The sequence below is a fragment of the Protomyctophum parallelum genome, assembly GCF_964188405.1.
Source record: "Protomyctophum parallelum genome assembly, chromosome: 2".
Classification (NCBI taxonomy): Eukaryota; Metazoa; Chordata; class Actinopteri; order Myctophiformes; family Myctophidae; genus Protomyctophum; species Protomyctophum parallelum.
In genome coordinates, this window is record NC_139699.1 from 48,403,407 (window position 1) to 48,417,150 (window position 13,744).

Sequence of the window (13,744 nt, forward strand, 5' to 3'; positions counted from 1 at the left end):
CACACACACACACACACACACACACACACACACACACACACACACACAGGTGACTGTTAAACATTCCCAGAGGTCCTGTGATGTCTCCTCAGGCTACGGTGCTTTAGAGACGGCTGTCATCAGAACACCTGGACCTGGTGCTCGTTGTTGGGTCTGTTCTCTGCCTGGGTGGCTGCCTGTCATATACTGTACATATTACTGTATATGCTACTACTGTACATAACAGCCTGGGTGGCTGCCTGTCATATACTGTACATATTACTGTATATGCTACTACTGTACATAACAGCCTGGGTGGCTGCCTGTCATATACATATTACTGTACATACTACTGTACATAACAGCCTGGGTGGCTGCCTGTCATATACATATTACTGTACATACTACTGTACATAACAGCCTGGGTGGATGCCTGTCATATACTGTACATATTACTGTACATACTACTGTACATAACAGCCTGGGTGGCTGCCTGTCATATACATATTACTGTACATACTACTGTACATAACAGCCTGGGTGGCTGCCTGTCATATACTGTACATATTACTGTACATAACAGCCTGGGTGGCTGCCTGTCATATACTGTACCTATTACTGTATATGCTACTACTGTACATAACAGCCTGGGTGGCTGCCTGTCATATACTGTACATATTACTGTATATGCTACTACTGTACATAACAGCCTGGGTGGATGCCTGTCATATACATATTACTGTACATACTACTGTACATAACAGCCTGGGTGGATGCCTGTCATATACATATTACTGTACATACTACTGTACATAACAGCCTGGGTGGCTGCCTGTCATATACTGTACATATTACTGTATATGCTACTACTGTACATAACAGCCTGGGTGGCTGCCTGTCATATACTGTACATATTACTGTATATGCTACTACTGTACATACCAGCCTGGGAGGCTGCCCCTTCATATACATGTTACTGTACGTACTACTGTACATACTGTAACATCACATCCAACCCACAGGACCACACCGGTGTAGTGGCTGCCTGTCATACAGTACATAGTAGGGCTTTAAGCAACTAGTCGACTATTCAACTAGTCGACTATTCAACTAGTCGACTATTCAACTAGTCGACTATTCAACTAGTCGACTATTCAACTAGTCGACTATTCAACTAGTCGACTATTCAACTAGTCGACTATTCAACTAGTCGACTATTCAACTAGTCGACAATTCAACTAGTCGACTATTCAACTAGTCGACTATTCAACTGTTGACTATTCAACTAGTTGTTGTTGGTACTAGTTGACTAAAAAGACGTTTTTTTTTCTCCCGTTTTTGTAGGCCTCAAGATCAACTAGAATGACTAGTAATGACTATAGTAACTAGGCAACTAGTCAACTAGTAAAAATCACTAGAAGTGAAATCCCTAGTACTGTACATACCTACTACTGTATATACATAACATCACATCCAACCCACAGGACTGTCACAGCGTGGTCTGGCATGTTTAGACCATTGACTGGGACGGCCCTTTATGCTTGATTTGACTTTGCATACCAGCTTTAATTAGCTGTCTTCAAATTTTCAGAATTTACAACCAGCTACATTTTTTCAGCGATGCAATACAAACTCACACATGATTTACGATTGTCAGGTGCGCGACGGCGCAACATGGACAGCTCTCTAGATCTGCTATTTTTGGAAAATCGTAAGAATGTGGCGCAAATCTTTGAATATTATATTTTTTCAGAGCGAACATTTTTAACTCAAATCTTTGCTTCTGGGCGGGGGTCCCAGGAACAACATATTTTCAGATGGGGCTCCGCGGCCAAATACAGATAATTCTGGGGGTCCTTGATGTGAAAAAGGCCGCCACCTACCACCTACCACCACTGACATAGAAACATAGGGGTTTTCAGAAAACTCTCAGGATTTAGAAGACATTTTTTTAGAATCGTCCTCAGGTCTAAATGGGTTAACCCATTTTGGGTGGGAACACCCATTTTGGGTGTTTTAAACATTATGTTATAATTTAGCTATTGAAAAATAGCAGATCTACAAGCTCATAGCGCGCCACTCGGTGGTTACAAGCTTGTAAGTCTGCTATTTCAGAAAACTGGAGGATTTAGAAGATTTATTTTTATTTTGAGGTCAGGCCTAAATGGGTTTTAAGCAGGAGGATAGCACGTTTCTCCGCATGTGTTACCTCCTCCCGGTGAGGTATAGGTGATCATGTGTCACCTCCTCCCGGTGAGGTATAGGTGATCATGTGTCACCTCCTCCCGGTGAGGTATAGGTGATCATGTGTCACCTCCTCCCGGTGAGGTATAGGTGATCATGTGTTACCTCCTCCCGGTGAGGTATAGGTGATCATGTGTTACCTCCTCCCGGTGAGGTATAGGTGATCATGTGTCACCTCCTCCCGGTGAGGTATAGGTGATCATGTGTCACCTCCTCCCGGTGAGGTATAGGTGATCATGTGTCACCTCCTCCCGGTGAGGTATAGGTGATCATGTGTCACCTCCTCCCGGTGAGGTATAGGTGATCATGTGTCACCTCCTCCCGGTGAGGTATAGGTGATCATGTGTCACCTCCTCCCGGTGAGGTATAGGTGATCATGTGTCACCTCCTCCCGGTGAGGTATAGGTGATCATGTGTCACCTCCTCCCGGTGAGGTATAGGTGATCATGTGTCACCTCCTCCCGGTGAGGTAGGTGATCATGTGTCACCTCCTCCCGGTGAGGTAGGTGATCATGTGTCACCTCCTCCCGGTGAGGTAGGTGATCATGTGTCACCTCCTCCCGGTGAGGTAGGTGATCATGTGTCACCTCCTCCCGGTGAGGTAGGTGATCATGTGTCACCTCCTCCCGGTGAGGTATAGGTGATCATGTGTCACCTCCTCCCGGTGAGGTATAGGTGATCAGGACACACACGTGTTGGATCCATAACAGAGCTTTTCAAAGTTGGGTCCACTTTTCTTTTGGCGGGAAAGAAAATCTTGAAAGTGTATTTTCGTTCCATCGCACATCGCACATGGGGAGAATTAATTAGCATTTAATCACAAATGGGGAGAAAGCTATCTTTTCCTTGAGGGACCACTATGGACAATTTAGACTCGTCGTTGTTTTAAACCAACGATAATGCAACTTTGACAATACATAATGGTGCTATAATTATCCCTGTTTCAAATCACTGCTAGTTGATTTTCACACAGTACTGAAATTAATCAATAGCCTACAACAATGATGTAATAATGTAACACTAATGTAATGGGTAATATATCAAGCTACAGTCTATCAACAGTGAATATAATGACTAAATATACATCAAATAATGTATAGCTGTCTGGCTGTATGCTGTGTGTGCGTGCGTGCGTGCGTGCCTTCTCGGGCCTCCTGTGTGGTTTCCCTAGCTCAGTATATCACGTCAAGTCGTCAACAAACGTCCACACTGAACTCACATCACAGCCAACGAGGTGGCAAATGTAAAGCCGTGTCTTTGGGTGGCGGGGGAGCGATTGACTCACTGACGGGGGTCCGTTTAACGAGGACCTGGCAGTTGTGAAAACACACACTCGCATTCCCCTGCAAAAGTCAACATGCTAATAAGCATGGTGAGCTACAGAAGGAGAGTGTGTGAGAGAGAGAGAGGGAGGGGGGGGGGGGTAGTTTTATACCACTCTCAGCTCATTGCCATGTTTATTCTTTAAAAGGCTGAGGTGAAGCAGAGTGTTTTAAATTGGCAGCCCCTTTGGACGCTGCTGGGTGCTGTTTGGAAACGGCAATCAAGTCAAGTGCAGTAAAACAGGCCCCAAATGGACCTGCATGGCTAGCCAGCCAACCGCCTAAACTCTTTGAAAGTGGTGCGTGTGTGCGCACGTGTGTGTGTGTGTGTGTGTGTGTGTGTGTGTGTGTGTGTGCGTGTGTGTGTGTTTTGACACACACATACACCCAAAGCAGGACATTTGCATAATGACTGTGTGTGCACCTGCCCTCAGCACCGCTTGAACGATCACCATTTTTATCTAAAGCCGACAAGCCTAGATGGACTGCAGATATAAGCAATCACGCATGCTCACACAGTCACACACACACACACACACACACACACACACACACACACACACACAGTCTCACACACACACACACACACACGTGCGCACACACGCACCGCTTTCAAACACACACACACACAGATTGTCCGTACAGCAATAGAAAAGTACACTAATACTAAACTAATGACACATTACAATTCACTGTCTGTAAGACAAGGAGGGAGGACACACGGACGTGAGTGTGCACACGCGCGCGGCGCACACGCACGCATGCACACACACACACGCACACGTAATTGAAGGAAGCACTTCATTTGGTCATTCAATCAGATGGCATTGAACTCCCCTGCCATTTGACTCAATAAGAGGGTAACAAAGTGCTGCAGAGTGACGTTTACACAACAGAACAAAACCGACTCAAAGCTCCATTCCAGCTCTAATGGGACAGGCCTAATGGTGGGCTGCTGGACACTTCACTGGATGACAGAGATAAGTGTGTACTGGGAGCGAGCGTGCGTGCGTGTGTGTACATGCATGCGTGTGTGTGCGTGCGCGACGCTGTGCACGTGCGCGTGTGTATGTGTGTCGTTGTACAAACACAGGGAAGTGTTCCCCTCTTTCTTTCGCTTGTCATCTCTCTCTCATTCTTACTTTCACCCCCTTGCCCTCTCTCTCTCTCTCTCTCTCTGTCTATCTCTCTCTCTCTCTGGGTGCTGCTTGGAGGGGCCTCAGTAATCTGGCTCGCAGCCAAAATTAGCCCTCTCAGCTGTGGCACACTGGCCCAATTTATGACCCCTCACATTCAGACGAGGGCACGGCTACCTTGGGACCCGCTGGCTCCTTTACCCGTTTTCTGAATCTAGAAAGACTAAATCACCAGCTGGATGACACAGCGGAGGAGAGGAGAGGAGAGGAGAGGAGAGGAGAGGAGAGGAGAGGAGAGGAGAGGAGAGGAGAGGAGAGGAGAGGAGAGGAGAATGTAGCATTGCTTTCGATGTTTGTCTTATAGTTCTGCAGTTTACAGAATGAAGCAAGCTGTCTTTTATAAAATACAGTGAAATATAATACACATGACAGTCATAATGCATACTGTAGTGTTCGTAGATGCTACATTTCTGAAGCAATACGTGTTTAAAGTTACAAATGTATCTTAATTTTATTTTGCGAATGCATTAACAGGATCCAAAATATAATGTCAGACCTCTGCTCTCCTGGGCTATAACTTCTGAATATTTAGTTGTGGCATACATTGTTTTGCAATAAGGGACGTTTTCCCCACTGTCATCAATATTCCAGCTTCCCTCCTTCCTGGTGGTGGAGTAAATTGGTCCTTTTCTTGTGAAACATGATGAGGCACGTTTGGGTTCCTGCTCCAAAATAAGGACCTAAAGCCACAGACCTCTGTGCTTTCTTTCATGTGATCTCCAGCTATACTGTGGTCGGGGAGGCCAGAGGTTTTTCCACAAAGCCACACCGCGAAAGCCGGCAAGAGTCGAAAAATAATTAAACCTGACCATCCGTCTGCTAACGTTACAATTCGCCAGGCGCACGCTCTCTCTGTGCTCTCTGCACTCCGAGTCCTAACCCTAGGGCAGTGGGGCCACAGGCATCAACAGGCTGCTATAGGACAGTCTCCTTCACACGCATTCGGGTACACGTGCACGCTTGCGCGTACACAGTACACACACAGAAAAAAGCACACACAAACGCAAAGAGGGAGACACAGCGGTGTTCTGCCAAAACAAACTTGGAAGGTCACTCACCATCTGAGAACGACTCTTGGGGCAGCCATTGATATCTTCAATCTTCTCATTGGCTGAGGAGAGAGAGAGAGGGAGAGAGAGAGAGAGAGAGAGAGAGAGAGAGAGAGAGAGAGAGATGTAGAAGAGACAGAATAGAGGAAGGAGAGAAAAATAATGGCTTTTTAAAGTGGTGTTCCCAGTGTCTTTGCTGCCAATGTAATCCTCTGTATATGATATCCACCAGAAATGTGTGTGGTAGTGGGTGTGTGCGTGTGTGTCTCTCACACAATGTGACTGAGGAGGGCAGGAGGGCAGAGGTGTCGAAAGGCCTGTAGTTGTGGACAACATTGCCCCCACCCCCCTTTCTCCCCCTATCGTCACAGCAAATGGGAGTGAGGGGCTATCGGGGGGCCCCGCCACGCTGGGGGCGTGTGCATGTTGTGTGTGTGTTCTCTCATCCCTCAGCCCTCAGAAAGCAGCTGAGACAGGCCTATCATCTCACAGCTGACAACTGTGCCAACAGCAAGCATGCACAGTCTCCTACAATATACATCACACAATACATAGTGGGGCCCACGGTGCAGCTCCGCCACTGGGCACAGGAAAAGGACCTGCATTTTGATAGTTGTCAAAAATGTCCATATAATTCTCCCAAACAGACACACAGTAACTGCTGCGTTCACTGGTGTGCACTGTAAGTATTATTACTTGCGCAAAAAAAAAAGCTTTTTGTCCGGTGCTTTTTGTCCCGTGGGCCGTGGAATACACTCAGGCTCTCTGTGTTGGTCTTTATCAGAACGAATACGTAAATAAATAATATAAGCAAATCCAACAATAACCACATTATACAAACACTTAACAACACTCCTCTGAAACAGGTTGATGACTACAAGTATTTGGGTTCATATATATCTTCTCCCCAAAAGGACTTTCAAACTAGGAAGGCCTGGTCAGTCTGCAATGACATGCATAAGATCTGGTCATCCCAGCTTAGCAAGTAAGTAAAAATATTTAGGACGACCGTTGAGCCAATTCTATTCTATGGCTCCGAGACATGGACACTTTTTTTTTTTTCTTTTTAGATATTTTTTTGCGGCTTACGCCTTTTATTGATTTTTTGAAGGGACAGACAGTAGGCTGACAGGAAACGGGAGAGAGATGGGGGGATGACATGCAGTAAAGGCCGTGTCGGGTCCGGGAGTCGAACCCGCGGCACACTGCGACTGGATTACCAGTCCGGTGCCCAGACCGTTACGCTACGGCCTGGGCCGACATGGACACTTTCAAAGAAACTAGAGGAGGCTCTTACACCCGCCTTCTAATGAGAGCGCAAAATCTGTCTTGGAAGAGCCACCCATCGACTAATCTAATATACGGCAACCTTCCCCGTGTTTCTTCACTGGTCCGATCCAGAAGAACACAGTTTGCCAGCCACTGCTACAGAGCTGACAATGAGGTTATATCTTCCCTTCTTCTCTGGAGTCCTGCCTCAAACCAGACCAGAGGTAGAAAACTGTCGTTCCCTGTCATCGCTAGGGACACATGCATCAGTAAGCAGGAACTGGGGATGGCAATGAAGGACCGGGAAGTCTGGCATAGCATTGTGAAATCCATGATCTCGACCACGGTCAAAAAATGATGATGATGATGATGTGTCACTATAATTATAAACAGTGAAATCCTCTGTTTTAATGTATCCATTTGTAACTCTGTGAGGGTACGGAAGGTTACTTTTGGACCCTCGCAGAGTTGAATTAACACTCAGGATATTACAGTGCAGCTACTTTTGTCCAGTAGTGCTTTTGTCCCACTGTGTCTCTGTCCCCCTGCAGTCTCATGTGCTCACAACAAAAACACAACCATTAAGACCTGCTCTAGTTTCGCCCGCGTATACAATTAGTGTGGTGTGAGATTTCCTCTCTGTGCACACAGAGGGCACCAGGCAGGAAGGCACCACCGCACAACAGGTGAATGGAAAAAAGGTCTTTGCCGGGTGTTTGGCACTACATCTATATACGAGGAACAGTGCTCAGCTGTTAGTAGTGGGAATACAGTCTGAACGATATAAAAAAACAGCCTGCAGGGGCAGTGAGTCGGTCAGTGAATCACACGGGCAGACAGACAGTCAGCTGGTCTGCTCTTATAGAAAGACATAGAGGGCTGGCTGTTGGGCTGGTCTCTGTTGGATGTGCAGTCAATCAGTTAGACAGGCAGGCAATTAGTAAGTCAATCAATGAGACAGTCAGGTGGCAGTTCAAAGGCAAGAGCTAGAGGACTAAATAGGACAACAATTATGACAGGTTCCATAAGACTCTGTGAGCTGGCATGACTCAGATCTCCATGACAAAGTGTCACATTTCCAGTCTATGGTATGGTATGGTACGGTACGGAGGGGATGCACCCACCCCCACCACCCCCCAACCCAAAAAGGCCCCTCACCCAAATCCCAGAATGAGACAGCCGGGGGTATTAGTGGGAATTTCCGGGAATGGGCCTGCAGAGATTGGAGATCTTCAAGAATGTATTGGCTATACACATTGAAAGCTTTAATTCGTCCATTATCCCATTCTGATCAGATTCTAAAAATGTCTTCTAATGTTCTTCGATTTTTCAAAAATAGCAGACCTACAAGCTCAACGCCCAAAATGGGTTAACTCAGGGTGTATAATATAGAACAAGTATAATCGGGGCCTTTATAAAAATATATACAGTACACATACTTACACAACCACAACATAATGAGAAAAGGCAGATATTGCAGTGTGCTCTCCACAAACAGTATATGATATTTACAACAAAAGCTCCTCTAAAAGGTTGTCATAATGCCCGCTATAGGGCCGTCAATGACCTCCAGCACAAGTACAATCATGTGCATTCATCATCAATACAGTCCCTCGGCAGCAGCAGTGTGTATCAACGCTCGGAATCTATCGACTGCCCTGTATGTGAACTGTAGCTCCTGAGGAAGTTAGCAAGTAGCTGACTCACTGGTCAGCTGGTGGGCCTGTGTGCGCGAGTGTGCGGAGCCGAGATGACAGGCTTATAGTTCAGACACAGTAAATGACAAGGTTGTCTGCGAGTGAGTAACACAGAGGGGATGACAGAGCGAGCATGCTGACACTTTTTACAAGCAAACTCCTTCCTCCGCTTAAAAAAGTCCCCCTGTTGTCAAACGCAACAAAACAAACCCCTCACAAGACCCTTCCTTTACAACACTTCCAGTACTTGTATCTGTAAAGCTTTAACCACATAAATAAACCATACAGTAAATACTTAGTTGACTGGGGGTCCAACCAGGGGTCCATACTAGAACCCCTTCTTTTTCCTATATCCAGCTTTTAGTTGTTCACAAATGTTGTCCTACACAAAAAAGCATTAATTTCCCCTTGACAATGAAGGGAGAATTTTACGTCATAGTGTCTGAGCAAATAGACACGGTGTCTATTGTATACGGTACGATGATCTACGATGATAAGAGCGCCCCTCACTTCACACGAGTGTGATTTCTTCACCTATATACTATAGTGGATAAGCAAAGGCCTGTTGTCCTCATATTAAATCACACTTGTGAGATTTTAGGGGGGCATGTTATCCGTGGAAAATGAAAAATGAAATAAGTGTATTACAAGATGAATTTATATCAGCGAGATGACTTTGATATTACCCTAAACAAACATTAAAAGTCCATAGACTTGGGCGTAATTTCGGAAAGCCCTGCATGCATTGGAGGAGGGGCTATAGCTAGGGATGTCCCGATACACTTTTTTCGTTTCCGATCCGATCACGATACCACAATTTCTGTGTTAACCGATACCGATACCGAATACCGATACCAGAGAATAATATATATAATAATAAAAAAATTAAATAAAACTTATTTTGAAGTCCACCAACCGGGAATATTGTTTAAAGTTATCTAGTTATATATCTCGTGTATCAAATGTGCACTTGCCGTTTGGGGCAACTCCAAATCAAACTCCACATGCCCCTACATTGTATTTACCTGCCATAGTGTCAACCCCTTACCCCCGTGTCGGATCTGTGGTTAGACTGGCATATTTGCCGATACCGATATGACCCGATATGACCAAATAAGGGCCGATCCGATACTTTTCCGACACCGATACAGTATCGGGACATCTCTAGCTATAGAGCGCCCCCCCCTGAAAGAATAACGTTTCAGAAGAAGAGGGGACAATAAGTGTGTTTTCTTACCCACGACCTGTATGATCTCAGCCAGCAGAACTCCATCTGACACATCGGTCTGGAGGTCCTTGATGAGACGCTTGTGTCCTGACTTGGCCAGGTAGTGGTTGGCCCAGTCTGTGTAGATCTACACACACGCACACACGCACACACACACACACACACACACACACACACACACACACACAAACACACACACACACACGCAACGTTCAATTACCAACTCTTACAAAACAAACACAAACACTCGCCCCCAAATGAATCCAGCGAGGAGGAGGCATGTGTTGACTCCATCGTCAACACATCATCATCGGCAGCGCATGGAGACGCGGGAGGAGGAGGTGATCGGGGGGCCAACATTTTTACGACTCCTAATAAAATAAATAACTGCACTGCGTGAACGAACGAACGGCAGCACAGCGGTCCCTGCTTTTCTTCCTCCTTTTGTTGGGGAGGACGGCGGCCAGGCTGGCGTGTATCCGCGTGGTATTCAAATTGAGTGGGGCCATTGTGCTGCGGGGCGAGGGGCATTCATATGGGGGGGAGAGGGGGATAGAGAGAGAGAGAGACGGGGTAGAGAGAGGAGAGAGAGAGAGAGAGAGAGAGAGAGAGAGAGAGAGAGAGAGAGAGAGAGAGAGAGAGAGAGAGAGAGAGAGCGGCGGGCGGGCGGGCCATTTTCAATTGGGCTTTGGCTGACATCATCCTCTGGGGACAAGAAAAGGCCCTTCAAATGCTGTGGGGGGGGGGAGCATCAGAATAATCTGAATAGGTTCTTTCATAATTAGTCTCTCTCTCTCTCTCTCTCTCTCTCTCTGTCTAACTCACTCTCAAGCTCTCTCTCTCTCTCCCTCACCGAGTAAGAACACACACGCATGCATATGCACGCATGCGCGTGCGCACGCATGCAGACACGAGACACAGATACCCAAACATATGGAAACACACACACCACAAAGCAAAGCAAATGTTTTCTGAGCACACTCTACTCTAGAATTGGGCCAGGCAGTGAAATCCTGAGTCTATGTGTAAAAGGGTACTGTAGTGTACATAATATATACTGTATATACTTATATTTTAAAGATTCATTTTTGGGCTTTTCTGCCTTTATATGGAGAGTGACAGGAAACAGGGAGTGACAAGCAGCAAAGGACGTCAGGCTTGGGAATCGAACTTGCGACACACTGTCAGGCTGCATTACAGGCTACATGTGGTATTTAACTGCTAGGCCATCTACACCCCCAGGCCCCACTACATTATAATCATTATAATATTGCACTGTATTTGGTTTTTAATGTTTCAAATGAAAGAGTCTTTACTTCCACGTTGCTGGATGTAGCTCTCTTCCACTCGTTCACTCATATAGTATTTTGACGCATGACACACACACACACACACACACACACACACACACACACACACACACACAGCCTCGGTGCGTGGGACAGACGACAGACCGATCCATACACTCTTCTCAAAGATCTGCGAGTCACACAGTGCTGAGGCAGCCTGCATGCCAGCAACGGATTAGGATATACAGTATATCCTTTCAATTTGCTGGTCCAGGAAAATAGAACATGAGTGTGTGTGTGTGTGTGTGTGTGTGTGTGTGTGTGTGTGTGTGTGTGCGTGTGTGTGTGAGAAAGAGAGATTCCTTTGAAGTAGTTTCAGGCAGGTAAATTGAAGGCCTTGCAGTGTAATTAAAACCCAGGTGAAATGGGTATAGCTGTCATTCACAGAGCTAGAGGAAACAGAAAGGTCAAGGAGCCTTGAGGGTGACACGGGGGGGGGGGGAGGGGGGGGGGGGTGTATGAGCAGTAGTGGAAGAAGTATTCACGTCCGGGGTCAGGGGTCATCAATGTGTTCGCACACAGACCAACGTGTCGGTCTCCGTGGCTAGACTTGGCCTTGTCTGTGTGGCATTTATTTTATTTAAAAAATAAATAAATGACATAACATTATAATGTTCTAATTTTGATCATATAAGACCCAATTAATGAATGTCTCAGTCTCCAGGTTTGCCTCAAAATATGTATGGACACTGATTCACCATGACACATGGCACGGGAGGGGGGAGGAACCCCTTTTGGTGTTAGCATTATGTTATGCTTTAGCTATTGAAAAATAGCAGATCTACAAGCTCATAGCGCGCCACCGATAGGCGTGCTACGGGCTTGTAGGTCTGCTATTTTTGAAAAATCGAAGAACGACTGACATAGAAACATAGCTTTTTCAGAAAACTGTCAGGATGTAGAAGACATTTTTAGAATCTCATCTCAGATCAAAATTAGGAGACCACTAGGACAGTGTTTTTCATTAGAAGACGGCGGCGTGCGGGACTTATTCCTCCCACATTTATCAGCCCCCTATAGCGTGGTCATTTCCGACGCACCGGTCTCAGGTGTGCAAATGCCTTTGCTTGTCTGTGCACAACACATTAGCAGTGACAGTCAGAATGTCAGCGAGTGACTATTCTGAACAGTCGTTTCACATTCATCTTCTCACCTCCCATATCATTCTCTTGTGTAGTACATCGCACAAGAGAAATTACGTGAAATAAGGTTAGGCTATAACTTATATAACTAACTACCACCCTCAATATTAAAGATTGTGCCATATAATATAAGGAGGAATAACTTTTTCCAAAAAGTGTACAGTATTTGTTGCCTGGTGGGTGGTGATCCACCTGAACTGAAGCCGCTCCCACAGCTGTAGTTGTGGGAGGGGTTAGGGGAGGGGCTGCTAGTGTGATGTCACTATTTTACTGTTGGCCCGTTTGACTGTCAAGGGTCCATCCTTCAGGAAGAAACCCTAAATACAAAGTTAACACACCATTGCACATACTGGGTGTCTAATGAAGTATACTGTCACCTCATAGACATAGACACATGAAAAACTGGAGAAAAATAAATGGTGGCACTCCATCTTTAAGAAATATGGAGCCTTGATCCTTGTAGTGACCATGTTGTAACATAGAATATTATTAAGACAACTAAAGTCCATGCAGCTGTCTGTCTCTATATGCAGATTCAACCACGTATGTAGGACAGGCTGGGATCTTTGGACAAACAGTCACAGTGATTGAACAGGGAAATTCCCTTCCCCGCCGGGCCCTATACCAAATATTGCCAGTAACCCTGGAACCTCTCATTCAATGACTAGCCATAGTCTAGGCTTTTTTTTAAAGAACCAGTAAATCGGTGTAGACCCGGGGGACATCCCTCTGACATCATCACTCTAGTGAAACGTGGACCGTTTTGCCAACAAGGTTCTCTGTTGATCAGCTAACCCCCTCCTTCTCCAAGTACACAATACACAGCAGGTATAGCACCCAATATTAAACCAGCAGGAAGGAAACAGCAGAGATGTGACATGTCTTCGTGGCTGCTCTTAGAAAACGTAACGAAACGACCCTTCAACAAGCAACAGTGTTTTGTGAATTCTCACATACACACCCCAATGTAACCCACAGCCCCCCCCCCCCCCCCCCCCTCCACACACACAGTAACTATGTATGTCACCCCCCCCTAAACACGTGATGAGGGCATCTAGACAGCTACGTTATGTGAAATCAGGCGGACACGTACGCAGGCACGCACATAGGCACTCACTGACACGGTCAAATCAACCGAATATATCCCTTTGCAACTCTCAGGAGTCAACTGAACACAAGGACAATTCACTGTGTGCCACCACAGGCCATCATCGGTGCTCCACATCCACTATCCTATCCGCAGTGTAGCCAGGCCTGCTGACTCACATG

General features: G+C 46.0%; 1 protein-coding gene across 3 annotated transcripts in view; it reads right to left on the reverse strand.

Annotated features, from left to right (window-relative positions):
* nav2a (neuron navigator 2a) overlaps positions 1–13,744 on the reverse strand; it is a 156,731-nt gene that overhangs the window by 116,144 nt on the left and 26,843 nt on the right. For all 3 annotated transcript variants that reach the window (XM_083760220.1, XM_083760219.1, XM_083760221.1), the window contains exons 2-3: positions 9,994–10,111; positions 5,800–5,852 (exon numbers count right to left, since the gene is read on the reverse strand). In XM_083760220.1, the coding sequence (XP_083616346.1) occupies positions 5,800–5,852; positions 9,994–10,111 (171 nt within the window). The remainder of the gene's footprint in view (positions 1–5,799; positions 5,853–9,993; positions 10,112–13,744) is intronic.